Source organism: Monopterus albus, unplaced genomic scaffold (genome assembly GCF_001952655.1).
Source record: "Monopterus albus unplaced genomic scaffold, M_albus_1.0 scaffold27.1, whole genome shotgun sequence".
Lineage (NCBI taxonomy): Eukaryota > Metazoa > Chordata > Actinopteri > Synbranchiformes > Synbranchidae > Monopterus > Monopterus albus.
The window spans coordinates 2671999-2687941 of NW_018127907.1; the positions used below are offsets into that span (position 1 = coordinate 2671999).

At 39.7% G+C, this 15943-nt stretch overlaps 1 protein-coding gene across 8 annotated transcripts in view; it reads right to left on the reverse strand.

Moving 5' to 3' along the window:
- il1rapl2 (interleukin 1 receptor accessory protein-like 2) overlaps nt 1-15943 on the reverse strand; it is a 395718-nt gene that overhangs the window by 321391 nt on the left and 58384 nt on the right. For 4 of the 8 annotated variants that reach the window (XM_020595451.1, XM_020595450.1, XM_020595449.1 and 1 more), the window contains exon 2: nt 2434-2542. In XM_020595451.1, coding sequence (XP_020451107.1) covers nt 2434-2521 — 88 coding nt within the window. In that variant the 5' untranslated portion in view covers nt 2522-2542. Of the gene's footprint in view, nt 1-2433; nt 2543-7740; nt 7814-9579; nt 9691-9762; nt 9788-15943 lie in introns of those variants that run through there. The other 4 variants (XM_020595454.1, XM_020595453.1, XM_020595452.1 and 1 more) reach the window with 4 other exon arrangements.

Consider the following 15943-nt stretch of genomic DNA (forward strand, 5'->3'; position numbering starts at 1 on the left):
CACATGCAGAAAGTAAGAGGTGAGAGAAGATGAAGGAAGATAAAGTACAGTAAAAGAGCAAAGATTGCTGTGAACACAAAAACATGCCCTCACATAGCAACTGAAACGGATTTACACTCCCCTAAGAACAACTTTAGCAAAACAGGATCACTTCCATAACATTGCAGCCTGGATGTTTTGCCACATATAGGGAAGATCTTATGTGGGTGTGGGTAGCCTGGAACATATTTTGCTAAATAGCTGCTCAGCTGTCCTCCACTATTGCCAGATACAGGACTGCTGTTCTGTATGACCCTGACCTTTGACCTTTTAGAAGAAGTAAAGACAGCAGAGTCATTTCATTTATACATAGAGCCTATATTAAATGACCATAAATGGGCCCTGATTTGTCCCTGTTGCAGTTTTTCTTTGTCTGTGAAACATTTAAGCTCCTCCTCCTTAACTGTTTCTCTCTAATTTTAGATATTCATGATTAAATAAACAACAAACAAATAACATTTTTTTTAGATATTTATTTTATAAATTGTTTCACACTTTGGGAAATCCACTTATTCGCTTTCTTTCTGAGAGTTAGATGAGTAGATAGATATCACATGAGTACAGCAAATGTGTAGGTGGAGTCAGAAGACCATTAGCTAAGCATAGCTAAAACCATAGCTTAGCATAAAGACTGGAAATAGGGGGAACAGTGAGTCCAGCTCTGACCAAAAAAGGGTGGATTGTGTTACTTTTGGACAGAGGCAGACTAACAATTTCCACTACGACAAGTGAAACTAATTCGATACTGAGTATTAAAATTTATATTTACTGTACAGATGTAAGTGGTACCAAAATTTTCATCCAACTCTCCAGAAGAAAAGGAACAAGCTTATTTTTCTAAGCATCAGATTCTGGTTGAGATGTTGCTATATTCTGACTGGTTTGTGATGTTGTCTTTTCCAACTGAGCCCTGACAACTTTACACCAGTATAAAAAGCATATTTAAAACAATGTGAAATAACCAAAATGGTTCTATCTCAGAAAACAGTGTGCTTATGTAGAGTGAACATATCTCATGGGAAGAAGCCAACTAACAAACACATCTTTATGGCCTCTAAAGAACAAGCAATCGATTATATTTCAGTAGTATAGCTAACAAGCAGCCATCCCTGGTAGGCTAGTGGTTAAGATGCAGCGCTCTCGCAGCTGCAGCCCGGGTTCGAGTCAGGGTTGCGTCAGGAAGGGCATCTGGTATAAAACAGTGCCAAATGTCAATATGCGAGTCGTCAGTGTGACAATTTGCTGTGGCGACCCCTAAACGGGAAAAGCCGAAAGTGACTTTATTACAGCTAGAACAAGCCCTAATAATCTCTAAAGGTGTGTGATAGTTGCTCTCAAATTCCCTTAAGATCCTTAACAGAACACAAGGGTTAAATAAACCACTTCTTACTTACAAGCAAGCATAATTGTGAAACAGGATGGCATCACAGGGGAATCAATTCTAACTGAATCATTATAATTAGATGACTCCTGTTTGCCAATTTCCTATGTTTTTACCACTTGCAGTATTTGTCAAGGGTGCATGACAATAAAACTACAACTGCTGTTAGCAAGATTTATGATTACAGAACCTCTACCTGAAAAAGACACACACTATGTATTATGAATGATGTTACTCGAGCACAAAAACAGCATGAAACATCCATATATAGACGAGGCTATGCAGAGAATGTGCAGCTGATCCTTGGCTCACATATACTTAGCTCACCATAGAGCATCATACAAAGCATTATTGAGACCAATTGCCAAACATCAATAGCCCAATCAGACTCTCTCTTTTAGACTGGTCAGTGAGATACAACAAATCAATCAGGGAAAAAAGACCATGAGCGGATCTGTCATCAGCTGGTCACTGATACACAAATGAGCACAACAGCACCAGAAGTGATAGCGGTAGTCAGACAGGCTGATCATTAACACGGCGCAGAAGAATGGAGAGGCAAGGAAACAGAGAAATAGTCATCTGAGCTTTGAGATAGTTTGGAGAGGGGTGTTATCTAAGACAGAGATGGTGAGTGAGAAAAAAAACAGAAATGGCTGCAGCAAAATAAACATATACAGTATATTCACTGCATGAAGTTATCAATGCATCAGATAAGATGAAAGTGGAGAGAAATGTTGGGGAAAGAAGAGATGGACCACATATTAGATGGCAGCAGAGAATATGAGAGTGAGGAGGAGCAGTATGAGAAAGGACAAGAGGCAGCATTATCGAGAGAAAACTGGAGTGTCTGTGTGACACAGAAACAAAACATAAAGGGAATATCAGAAAAAAACAAAATCCTCAAAAAAACTTTTTAGGGAACTGGGAACTTGTTAGGAGAGACAGGCTCATCAGCAAAATGACACAGCTTCGGTGCACCTGCAGACAAACACAAAGGCTGGTCATCCTACCCGAGTTCCTCTTGGAGATGTACTTGACATCGTCACAGGCTCCTGAAGCGAGGAGGAGGAGGAGGAAGAAGAGGGGTAAATTCTTCATCTCTTTAAACTCCAACAGGACCTGAAAAATACAGCAAGGACAAAGTGCGTAAGCTGACATACCACGTATTCTGATTCTCATTTATACCTTGCGATAGCAAAACAAGCAACAGAGGAACAATGACACCTTACAAAGTGTGCTGGAATCGTACTTCCTCACAGGATCGTCCCATTTTGGACAAACTGACATTAGATTACCCCAAAAACCATTTAGGGTTGCGCTGCCATGTCCCAACATTCAATTTTGTCAAGTAAACCTATTTAATTACACGAGTACAGACATTAACTTTAAACACTGATTAGAGAGGAGATGCAATCAGTAGGCCAATGTCAAGTCATACACTTTGTACTGAACCATAGGTGTTTATTCTCTAGCACTCAAGCACCATCAAACATTAGTGGTGTCTTAACAGTCCCCTTTATGTTCTGCCCAGTCTGTAAAGCATCGCGTTCCGACACCTTAAGATCCACCATCTGAACTACAAGCAGAGTACAGTAACTATCAAGATGAGACCACTGTACCCAGTATTACATATCCAGTCCTTTAACAACAGACCTTTTAAAACAAGGAAAAGTTCCCCTGTGGCACTAAAACACCAAGGATGGGCAAAGGGTAAGTTAGACTTTATTTGTATTGTTGCACAATTTCGCCTGCAATATCTTTTCTTTAAAGGTCCCCTCCAGTATATTATATACATAAAGACATTTTAATTGACTCTGCTTTGAATAATAAAATGCCTCATGTGATTTTTACACAATAAATAAGTAAATATATAAACTCTTAGATTTCTTAAATTACTTTTTACTGCTCATTAAAATATTCTAAAACTTTGATTATGTACATTTTGCTCATTTTCAGAGTTTAGCTGCTCAAAACAAGATGTCTCATATTTGACCATGATGTCCATTATGACTGCATGTGTGCTGGAAGTTAAACACATGCACATCACACTTAACTTCAAATGAGGTCAGAGTCAAATGGTGCTTATATTTTGGTTCTATCTGATAAATCTAGTGAGGAAAACAATGCAAAAGACAGTTTGGAGTCTGACATTTTCCCCACTAGAGCAATACTGAGACAAATATTGCCAACTCTCTTTTGAATGTTCTCTATTCAGTTTGATATTATTTCAACTGGCTGTTGGCATTTCTGTTTCAATCTATCCGTCTTAACAAGCAAGAAAATAAAAAAGAAAATAGGGTAACTCCAAACCTTGTTGTGTGTGAGCCAATATGCTGTAAAAAAAGTGAAAAACAAAGCACTTTATTGAGACTACAGCAACGAGACTAGCAGGAAAAAAATGTATTAATATTGATCTGCAACACTGGTTTGGTGAGGTTTTGAAAACATCTACTTTTTTCATGTGATTACAATCAAAATAGTGAAACTAAATTAGATTTGAGCAGAGGACATGAATACAAAGACTGCAGAAGCTTTGTGGAGGAACATGCAGTGCTTGGGTTGAATGTGAAATCACAGTGGTACAACACAATCAGTCTCTCACATGGTTTGTGCGTACAGAATGTAGTGCATGGGCACACACACAGTAAATCAGGGATAGATCAAAGATTAACCATGCCAAGAGTCATATTGCTGTATTTTTTTATAAATATGGCAATAAAAGGAACCTCAAATTCCAGCTTGAGAGCTGAAAAAAATTACATTTCATTCACAGGAACAGTGGAATAGCTGATGGCAAAACCTGGGATGGGGTTGATGTGTGAGCCACAGCTATTTGCCTTTGAAGACGGGCAATGATGGGATGGTGATCTAAAACTGGGACCAAATCAATGCAAAGAACAAAGCCAATATGATAAAAAATGCTGCATGTTGCTGCCACTACTATTTGGACATTACTCATCTCTGCTGCCTTTCGAGGCATCCTGCCCATCAGTATTTGTGGTTGATAAAATAGTATGTTGCAACATTTTAGCAGTACATCTAGAACTGAAAGGTATACAGAATGGCTTTTACCACAAAAGGTTTTAGTATAAACACTTGTACAATCATTTTCAAAAGTGGGTTTACAGAGTATCTCCCCATAGCACCACTGTGTCTCATAAAAGAATTGCAAGTGCAGTTTGAATCACCCGTTATAATTTCCAACAATCCAGGTTGGTTGAGGGAAAGTCAAAGCTACAAATTACACAAAAACACATACAACAAATATTTCTCCCAGCAAACAATTTGATTCTTCAGGGCACACTTCTTCCATGTCTACCAGATTGCTTGGTTGTCTGTACAGCCTTCCACAGATTTTCAGTGATATTGTAACTGAAAGAGGTGCTAGGAAAATTGCTTGAGAGCCACACAAGAATCTAAAACAAATAGCAAGAGACCTGACAAAGTCATCAGAGACAAATGGAATAAGAGTCCACATCTCCACAGTCAAGCATAATCTAAACAAGGCTGGATTGTTTAAGAGCAAATCATACAACAGGAAGCCACTGTTTACTTCCAGACACAAGGCAGTGTGCTTGGAATTTGCTAACAAGCAAGATTATGTGTTCTTATGAGGATAAAGTTAAGTTATTTGGTCATAATTTGCACAGGTATGTGGAGAAGAACACCGTTCCCACAATCAAACATGGTGGAGGCTCACTGATGCTTTGGAGGTGTTTGTCTGCATCAGGCACGAGAGCTCTGCATAAAGCGTGAGGAAGAGTGAATGCAGCCCAATATCAAGATTTTAAAGCAAAGCCTCCTACCATCAGTTCAAAAGCTAAAAATGAAGAGGCAGTGGATCCTTCAATGAGACAATGATTCAAAGTACCAAGTCAACTCAGGAATGGTTTAAAAAGGATAAGGGGAATGTTTTACCAATGCTTTACCAGTCTCCAGACTTAAATATCATTGAAAACCTGTGGATCGATTTGAAGAGGGCTGTACAATGGCTGCAGTGGGTAGAGCAGTCGTCTCCCAACCGGAATGTTGAAGGTTTGAATCTTGGCGCCTGCAGTCAACATGCCAAAGCGTCCTCAGGCAAGACACTGAACCCCCCAAGTTGCCCGTGATGGCAGTGTGTATGCATGCAGCCTCCCGGGGCCCTTGGCTCCAAACAGAATTTCGTTGTACATGTTACAATGATAATAAAATAAAGCTTCCTAGCAGACAACCGAGCAATATGATAGATTTGGAACAAGTATGGTATGAAGAAAGAGCTAAAATTAAAATTACAAACACTGCTCAGAGGGAACCCAAACAGTCAGGAGGAGGTTAAGGAGGACATACAGTACAAAGGATTAAAGAGCATTTCATAAAGGGAGATCCAAACTTCACCCAATGTTTCACAAAAGCTCAAGTGCAGCACATAAAAAGGCATTATCCTTTCTGAAGAACCTTTTTCAGTTGTGTGCGTTGAAGAAATTTGTAGACATCTTTGCATAAATGGCATCAAGAAAAAAATATATTTTTTGCCAACAATACAGTTTTTGTGTGTTTTCGAGTTTTTATGCCTCTGCAAGGCAAATCAAGAAGATACAAGTGATAACATTTTAGGACTTTTCTGGATCTAGCCACTCTGTGAGAGTCACATGGGACAAATGGGACTCAGCAGAGCTTGGAGATATGCACCCTTCCTTGTTCACAGCCTCACAGGCTGCAGACAGACTCCAGTTCTCAGACAAGGAAAACAGGTTGTGTCAGGTTATGCTACACTATAGCAGGTGATGTTATACCATATACTATATATAAAGGGAGCTGTTGTCTTCAGGTAAAGATAGTGAAGCAGACATTCTGATAAGTGTCGTGTTTTTCACTATTGAAAAAGTGTGAGTCAAAAAGAAAAGTCAAAACAGAGACAGAAATAGCCGAAGAATTTGAGCACAAATTTTTTACAAAGCTAAATGCCTAGAAATAGTAAAAGAATACTTCATCGGTTAAGTAAAGTTCAGTGTTCAGGGTCAGCTCAGAACAGTATTAACTGAAGTAAACTGAAATTTTGTTTTGTTTGAGAAACAGAATATCTTTCATTTTTGAAGGATCATTATATGACATTAGTTATGTTGCCAAAACTTGCCAAAGAAGATATAATAAAGGATAAAATTTAAAAAAGTAGGGCACAGGACGTATTAAACAAACCTTCACTACACAGACACATGCACACATGCAGTAGGCCCTGTAGCATTACAGAGATAGGAGAGCTTATAAGAGCTTCCTGATCCACTTTCTGAACCTTTTAATCTTAGAAAAGACAGTCCTAAGGCAACTATTAAAATGTGTGTGTGCCTGTGTGTGTGGGTTCCTGTAATCTGTACAATGATGGTCTAGAGCAGGACTTCAGGTCAGGATCCAGGATCAGGTCAATTCAGACCCAGCCCACACCTCGTATTAGGAAGGCAATAATACAGTGCAATGAGGTGTATGTTTCCTACTTTAAAAAATGTTCTATACTTATAAGTAATTTATTTGTTTTGTAGAATATAGTCTATTTGGCGCTCATTACAGCGACCCTGACCCGGGAATAAGGGTAAACGCAATCGTTTCCCTCTTTGACATCATTGTCACAGCAACGTTGTCAGCCGGCAAACGTATGCCGGTTAAACGTTAACAAGTAACAGAGGTCAAGGGAGGGCTAACGGGTATTCACATTTTGTCCCCTGGGCAAAAGAAAGTGAGACTTCTGCGTCTTCTGTCAGTGTACAACATGTGGCCAATCCAAAGAAAATTATAGGTGACCAAGAAAACCGAGTTTTCAAAGACAAGCGGACAGAGAAAATATGCGTTATTTTGCCCCAGTCCAGCACAAGGCCCTTGTGTTTGATTCGTAGAGACTGAGAACACAGAGGTGAGGACAGCAAAACTTTGACAGTGAATGAATCAACAAACAGGTTGTTTGTGAGATCTGTGACACAGCAAAAGACAGCTACTACTCAAGCCTCAGACAGTGAAACTGTGGCATTTTTTTCCACAGAAACACACTGGTCTTGTACCCATCAGCAATTATATAGTGTAATTTTAATGCAAAAATACTCCACAAAGAATATAGTAAACTATTAGCTTGATGTAGTTCTGTCATTAGCAAAGCTTATATGTGTAAGTGATTCAATGAGCATGAAGGTATGTAGGTTTACTTAAGGTAAATCTGTGACATTGTGCCTAAATAAGTTTATTTGTTCAAGGAAGAAATTTGAAACCTTTGAGAGAAGCACATTTGTAGACAGACAGACTGAGAAAACAGAAGCTATAATGATTTTATAATGCATAATTTCATAACTCACCTCCTCACTTCAGCTTGAGAATACTACAAGTCCTTCTAGTTGTTCACACACATGCTCCGATAAACTCTCACATGCACAATTAGCTATACTTCTTTCACACAGGCTTGCTCATAGCGGCTGTCGTCTTCCTCTAACACTCTTATTCTCACATAGGCCCCCTCATCACCAAACACTGAGCTCTCTTTATCTTGTTCTCTCTGCCGCCTCCTCTGCACTGCCTCACATCCATCACATACATGCACACGCGTGAAGGTCAGTCATTCTCTCTCTCCTTTTCCACACATGAACACTGACACACTGTAGCAGCTGTAACAGCTTGTTTGATGTGCGATCCATCAGGAATGCAAGCATGGAAATGGAAGCTCCTGTCCATACATATGTGTACATGTCCTCTGTGTGCAAGAGAAAAGAAAAGAGAAAAAGGAAAGAAAGTGGATGTTGGCTTTGAGTGAAAGGATATCTGAGGGGCTTTTAACACACATATGCACTTGCACAGTGAGAGAGAGCAGGAGGGAACAAACACTATTAGAGCGTCACAATCCCCCATATCTTTCATCCCCTCTGTTGCGTTGCTTTTCTCTCTGTCTGCCTCTGATAATGATATCCCAACACTAGCACACAGGAACATCTAAACAGGGTCAATGTGTGTATTCAAAGTGTTACACATTTCATGCATGTAAAAAGGCTGGGCAATGCAGAAAAGAATATGCTTTTTGTTTTCACCACAGTCTCGGTCTTTTTACTTAAGTCATCACTCACATTAGTTTCACCTGCAGTGTTTGCACCTTTTTTCACCCCTATTTAGGCAGAGTCCTCCCACCGGGACGCTGCCAGATTGTTCTAGACGCCATCTCTGACTCTTCAGGGTTTTTTTTTTTTTTTTTTTTTTTTGTATTTTCTTGTGATATTTCAGGAAAGAAGACTCCTACTCAGTCTGCATACTTTTGGTGAAAGGTTAAAAGTTCAAAGGATAATATGCAGTTTGTAATAGCTGATTTAATTCTGAGTCAAACACTTGGATGGACACACATGAACACACACACACACACACACACACACACACGTATGCATACACACATGCAGATAACAAGCTATTCCTGTCCCAAACACACCAGTGTTAAGCCATTAGGCCACTTTAGCCACACATCCAATATTAAGGGCAGCCTCCAGCCCTATCCTGTCACATTATCTGTCTCTCCCAAACTACGTGAGTCACGCCGTGTTGGTTACAGAGGCAGAAACATAAGCCCCCTTGTCATCATTATGAAAGATTTGATATCCACCTCCTTAATCTCCACAAGAGGAGGTGTAATTGGTTTGAATCTGCTGTAGCTTTTCATACTGATTCTAACTCCATTTGAATTTCTAATTTTATTTCATAATTTTCTCATCCATCAATCCATCCATTATCTATACACATGAAGAGGGCCGCAGGGGGGCTGGAGCCAATCCCGGCTGACATTGGGCGAGAGACAGCATACACCCTGGACAGGTTGGCAGTTTGTCTCAGGGCTGACATGTAAACAAACAACCACACACACTCACACTCACTCCTACAGGCAATTTAGAGTCACCAATCAACTTAAGCTGCATGTCTTTGGACTGTGGGAGGAAGTTGGAGCACCCAGTGAGAACCCACGTAGACACACGGAGAACATGCAAACTCCGCAGAGAAAGGCCCTGGGTCAGCTGGGGCTCAAGGTGACAGCGCTAACCATTGTGCCACCATGCATAATTTTCTCAGTACCAGAAAGGTACTGAGAGGTGTTTTATGATGCAGTACATTTCTACAACAATCACACAAAGCACAAAAGAGGCTGCAGTGTATTTCAGTTTCACCTTGTTTCTGACATGCTAGGGTGGAGCAGTGGACCCCGTGGTTACAGAGGACCTCCTTCGACTGGACAGCCTGGATTCAAGTATATCAAACATCCATCTCAGTGAAGTGTCCTTGGGCAGAAACAGTGGATTATTTACTATACTAACTCCAGAAAGACAGTCCAGTCATTGAGCTTGACCTACTGTACAATGCCAGTTGGAAACTTTGAGGTGGCCCTGGAAATCAGTGGAAGACTACAAAACCAAAGGAACACAGTCAGTTGAATGAAATCAGGTAATAAAGATTCACTAGTTTCCAAACAATTACTGAAAAAAAAATGATGTCAAAGAATTATAGTAGAATGTCAGGTCCATGGCAACAAGACATTCATTTTGATGCTGGTATTATCTTTGAAAAGATGCACAATTAGAAGGTTTATCCCCCAGGAGTCCATGATCACGCATGTTGATGTTGCCTGTCAAAATGTACAAATAATTGTCAGGTCAAAAAAAGCTGTGCTGAAGAAAAACATACCAAACACTGGCATGTAAACATATCTTCATGCGGTTTATAACGGTAAACTCAAAACTATTTAAAAAAATAATAAAAATCAGCTGAAATGGCCAAAAATATTACAAGACTCCTAAGGTTTAATCTCACCTTCCCAAGAACACTCATAACCACAATGACAAAAAAATTCCCATCTTAAGCCTGCATTAACTTTACCTTTTTTGGCCACTTGGGGGCAGCGGAAACATCAACATACAGTATCATCTTTAAGTTGGTATGGCGAACTTGTTAGCAAATTATTTTCAGCAGTTACATAGCAATATTACCATGTACTTGGAGTCATGTTTCTGGCTATCTGGCAAGTATGTTCTAATATTTCACTCTCTTTTAGCTCAGCTTTTTATCATGAAATAAATATTTGGATTTTTAGGCCCTAAATGCTCCACTATGTTCAGCAGCTTGTCTTTAAACGTGTCCGTCTGCTGTTCAGTGCAGAGCAGGTCTTGTATTGAAATTTTTTGTAGAACTTTTTGGTGGAGAACAGCTGCCTGCTGCATTGGACAACGACATGGTGAGAGCAGTGAGAGTGAATTGAAACAGTAAATGTGTGGGCCAGACAGCTAAACAATGAGCTGAAAGTCCCCTTACGTTTGGCACATTGTTATAAAATCAGTGTTTATAGCCTCTTTAAAGTCAAACTGAAACTAAAATTTGAAGTCTCACTTTTTGTGTAGGAAAATATGAACTACAAGCTATTGTTCATAACTATTTTGATCAGCTTTCATGTTGAGCTATGCTGAGTGCACAGTATAGCATATCATAGCCATATAAAACACTACAAAGGCCAAGTGACATTTTCCCCCCACTTCAGCAAGCTCAAAGTTTTGGTTATATAATGTACCTACTTAATACATCTGCCCCTGTGTTAAACTAAATATATATCCACTTACAAATCAGATCCTGTTTCTATGTCCTTATGCTACATGGAGGTACTATATAAATGGACCAGACTGCTTTGGGTTAGCTCAGGCACAGATTTGGACCACCATCTGTCACTCACAGGTGTGTGTAGGATGCATTTTGATATAGTCCCCGCATCCATCTGAATGCAGTAGGACGAGGCGTGAAAGGTATGACCGTTCCATCTGCAGTCCCTAATTTGAGCAAAGTGGTACAGTCATCAAGCCCCGTGCAATTATGCATGTGTCTTTTAATGTGAGTACCTTGATTAAATCTCGCACAACCAGCAGCACACTCTCAAAAGATAACAACAGGAACATCTGGGGGCCGTGTGCATGGTTAGTTATACTGTGACTCACTTTTCAGTCTTACAACAGGAGCTGGACAAATGTTTTCTGAGCACAGGATGTGAACATCTTTATTCTGTAAAGACCCCATGTTACTGAAATCCTCCGTGCTGGTTTGTATGTGCATTAGCTGTACATTGCCCTTATCTTCACTTGCATGAGTAGATGTTGCTGTTCAGTAAAAAGCACATGGACAATCAGCCACCTGCTATTTTGATGACCAAACGCTTCCTTCCCTCCTCGCTTGGTGAGAACATCAAATTCCCTTCTCCTTTGCATAATTAGTACCAGAGGTGGAAAAAGTACTCAGATCATTTACTCAAGTAAAAGTATTAGCATCAAAACATACAGTACTAAAAGTACCCTGCACAAAAATTCCTATATGCCTAGACTGTCTGTTTATGCATAAATGGCAAATAAAAATCTTGAATCTTAACTAGTAACTAAAGTTATCAATTAAATGTAGTGGAGTAAAAAATACAATATTTGCCTCTAAAATGTCGTGAAGTCAAAGTATGAAGTAACAACATGAAATACTCAAGTACAGATAATTCACAATTGTACTTCAATATAGTACCTGAGTAAAAGTATTAGTTACTTTCCACCACTGATTAACACATCTGCCAAAGGGTCTTGTGGCTGGAATGTAAACATAAAAACTCCATAACACTACAAAAAAACTGCCACAAAGTATATTTAAGATTCCAAAACAAATATCATCTTTTCCCCTAACCTGTGCACAGTGTCACAGATTATTGTTATTGTACTGGTCACTTGAATTTTTTATTTTACTTTATTATCTACAATTTTCTTTAAAAAAAAAGAGAAAAAGAAAAAGTCAGCTAACTTGGTGATGTTAAGAAAGGATTATGAAGAGATTTCTGAACATGTAAATACCATCGCCCTAATTGCAGTATTCACATGTAAGTACAGTCATGTCATCATCAATCATGGGGCAAAAGGACTATGGGCAAAAAGTGGATACACCTGGTCAGCAATAATGTTTGAGGACTTCCAGAGTGCACAGTGAAGCACAGCTGTTATAACTGGGCCTAATCGGGTCTAGTGCAGCCAAGAAAACATTTCCCACATCATTACCCCACCAGCAGTCTGTACTTGTGACAGTGGAAAGCATTTATGCTGTTTATGCCAGTTTCTGACCCCGTCATCAGCATGTAGCTAAGGAAGACTATGCAGCATTTTTCTAGTCTAATGTCCTGTGCTGAGGAGCATGTTCTCAGCATCATTCTCTTCTTCCGCTGCTGGAGCCCATTCACTTCAAAGCCTGACAGCTGTATTTTCAAGCTGCCCTTTTGCACATCACTGTCGGGATGCTTTATTTGCATACTTGTTAGAGTGAATGAGCCTTGCCACTCTCTCTGACATCCTTGTTATGGCATCTTGTGCCCTCAGGACTGTAACTGCTTATCACAGCAATCTCTGGAAATTCTAGACATTATAGAGCAAGAATGGCAGCTATTTCTGAAAGGCTGAAACTGGCATGCCTGACACCAGTGATCACGTTCAGAACCACTTTAATCACATTCCTTAGTGAATGAAACGCTTGACTGTGCTGCAAAGAGCAGAGAATAAAAAAGCAGGCACTCAGAATGGGAGAGGCTAACAGTACATCGTTTGAAGGGAAACACTGGTTTCAGGTGATTTTCTGAAGTGTGGCTGATTTTATCACAAAGATGGTTTCAGAAACAGATGTCAAGGTCAGGTGTGTGAGGCTGCAGTGTAAATGAATGTATATATGAGGAACAGAATGACAATCCTTGGTCAAATAATTCTCAGATCTGCACTGAAAAGATCCCAAGTCCTCCTGTGGATCTGCACTGAAAAGATCCCAAGTCCTTCTGTGGACATGACTGTAGGGAATCAGAGCTTTAACACATGTAAAACTACAGCCGTGACCCCCAGGCATGAATCACCAAAGTAATCTGCTCTGCTCCGCCCAGCACTCCCTCTCCCTGCTCCTCCACGCTCTGCCCAGCTCTTCAGATATGACGTTATGGAATTACAAGAAATGAGAATGCAACAAATATTTACTGATCAAGCAGAAATAAGTGAAAATCTGTGATTAGTTATAGAGGTGGATCCTGCTCAAAGCCTTTTAAGAAGCTAATGTCTCTGCACTGCTACCCGTGCTGCTCAATGAGTCTGAGTCACAAGAGGCTTTGACAGCACCTCTCCACATTAACACAAGTTTTGGAACATAGTGCTACAACACAAATATTTTTTTAAAAGTGACATACCATAGATTTAAATAACATTATAAATATTTTAAAAGCAACAAACAACATAAGCAAAAGCACTCAGACAGTACATGTGCCTCCACCAAGGCACAACAGTCGCTCACACAAATGGGTTCCTTGTCAAAAATGAGGTCCAGAACAACACAAAGTGTGTCCTGAAATCCATGATCTGGATCATGTTATGATAGGCAGTTATACTGTGCATCTTACCTGATCATGTTGCAGTTCTAGCTTTATTACTGTCCAAGTTTTGGCTGAAAATATGCATTAAATGGGGCTTTCAATGCTAATTTTAAATGGCCATCAGATCCAGAATCTGGATCATATTTGGATGAAATCTGGTCTGGCCAAAGACATTGCTACCCTAAATATGTGTCAAATTTCAAGTGACTTAGACAACTTTTGATGTGATTTTTTTCTAATTTTGCATCATCTTAAAGATAGGGGGTATTGTTATTTTTATTATTTTTGTTACCTTGACTTTTCACCTTTTTCAGCCTAAATCTACTCACTTCTAGGGTTGGTCCCCACCAATGTCTGTACCAAGTATGCTGATGATCCATCCAGCTGTTTGTCCATAATCCTACTAACCAACAAGCACACACACAAAACCAAAAACATAACCTCCTTGTAGGAGATATTAAAACCAACATTATCTATATATACTGTAGATGGTATGGTAAACTTTTACCAAATCTTTTTACACATCTGGCAGATGCAGAGCAATGTTAACATTCATGTGGACTCGTGTTTCTGGCCAGCTAGTATATACAAGTCTAAAGTTCACTCTTTTTTTTTTTAGCTGTGCTTTGGTCTCCACTAACTCGTCAGATAGAAATCTGACTCTTTAACAGCTAAGTGCTCCACTGTGTTCACCAACCAGTCAGTATCTGTGTCTGTCTGACATTTTGTGTTGGCCAGACAGTGTACAGTGGGTTTTACAAAGCTTATGCAGAAAACAAGGTTAGTTTGTAGGCCAGGAAAACAAAACACACTAAAAGACACTAAACCGCTCTGTTGCAGTCATGTGATTGTTCTCTCTGGGTTTGTCAATCTGAGCCCTTTTTATGTTTCACGGTAATTTGATAGATTTTAAAACTATCAGTCAGCTGTGACTCTCGGGGCTGATGCTGTGCACAAATAGTTATTTCCGGCTGCTAAAAATCACAAGACATTTGTATTCCCTGAGTGTTGACACTGAATCCCCACTGCATTCTTCACTAAGCCACTCTCATCACATGATAGGTTCCACATTTGAATAGTAGTACTTTACGTCAAACTACTACCACTAGTTTTGTCATTTAAATCGGTGAATAATTTGTGTCTGGATTATCATGAAATCATCTTGATAGATCCATTAGATCTGACTGTTGCCTAGAATTTATGTAAACATGAGGCTCAGTACACTTCTCATGGATATTCATGGGGAACAGGGGTCTCCTGTGGCCACCCTGTTTTTAGTGGAAGAGGGACACTAAATAATAAATTAGTATAAATATTTACAAATTATGGGGAAGAAGAACAGTGGTGTTTATTAGACTCAAAGGAATATAATTACAGTTTTTAGAAAAACAAAAAAGGGCAAAAGAAAAAATAGTAACTCATGAATTTCAGGGCCTCACAAGTATAGAAAACATACACACACAGGTATACATATATATAATATGTAATCACAAACATATATTAAAACATGAGAATTAATGCTAGCATTGCAAGGACATTTCTTTCATTCTTCCCTTTTCAACTTATTTATACACAAAATAAACTGTATGTGCAACTTTGTTACTCTTCTCTGTGTGTTTATACCATGATCTTCAAGCAACAAACCTGTGATAAGAAACCTGTGTAAGAAAATAAATAGAAATTGTGCCCAGAAGACCTCAAAAGGGAGGAGGTCTCCCTTTGGAGGTCTTCTGTACATGTCCATCTGGTGGGAGACCTCGGGGCAGACTCCGAACACACTGGAGAGATTAGATATCTCATCCGGCCTGGGAATGGTAAATAGTCTTATACTTGTATAGCGCCTTTCTATGCTTTTACAGTACACTCAAAGCGCTTTCACATTATTCGGCCATTCACCCATTCGCACTCACGCATTCACACACCGGTGACATCACCGGGAGCAACTGGGGGTACAGTGTCTTGCTCAAGGACACCTCGACATGTTGACTGGACAAGCTGGGAATCAAACTGCTAATCCTCCGGTTAGGAAACAACCCGCTCTACCTCCTGAGCCACAGCCGCCCCCAAACACCTCGGAATCCTGCCGGAGGAGGATGGATGGAGCTGGAACACATCACCTGGGCGAG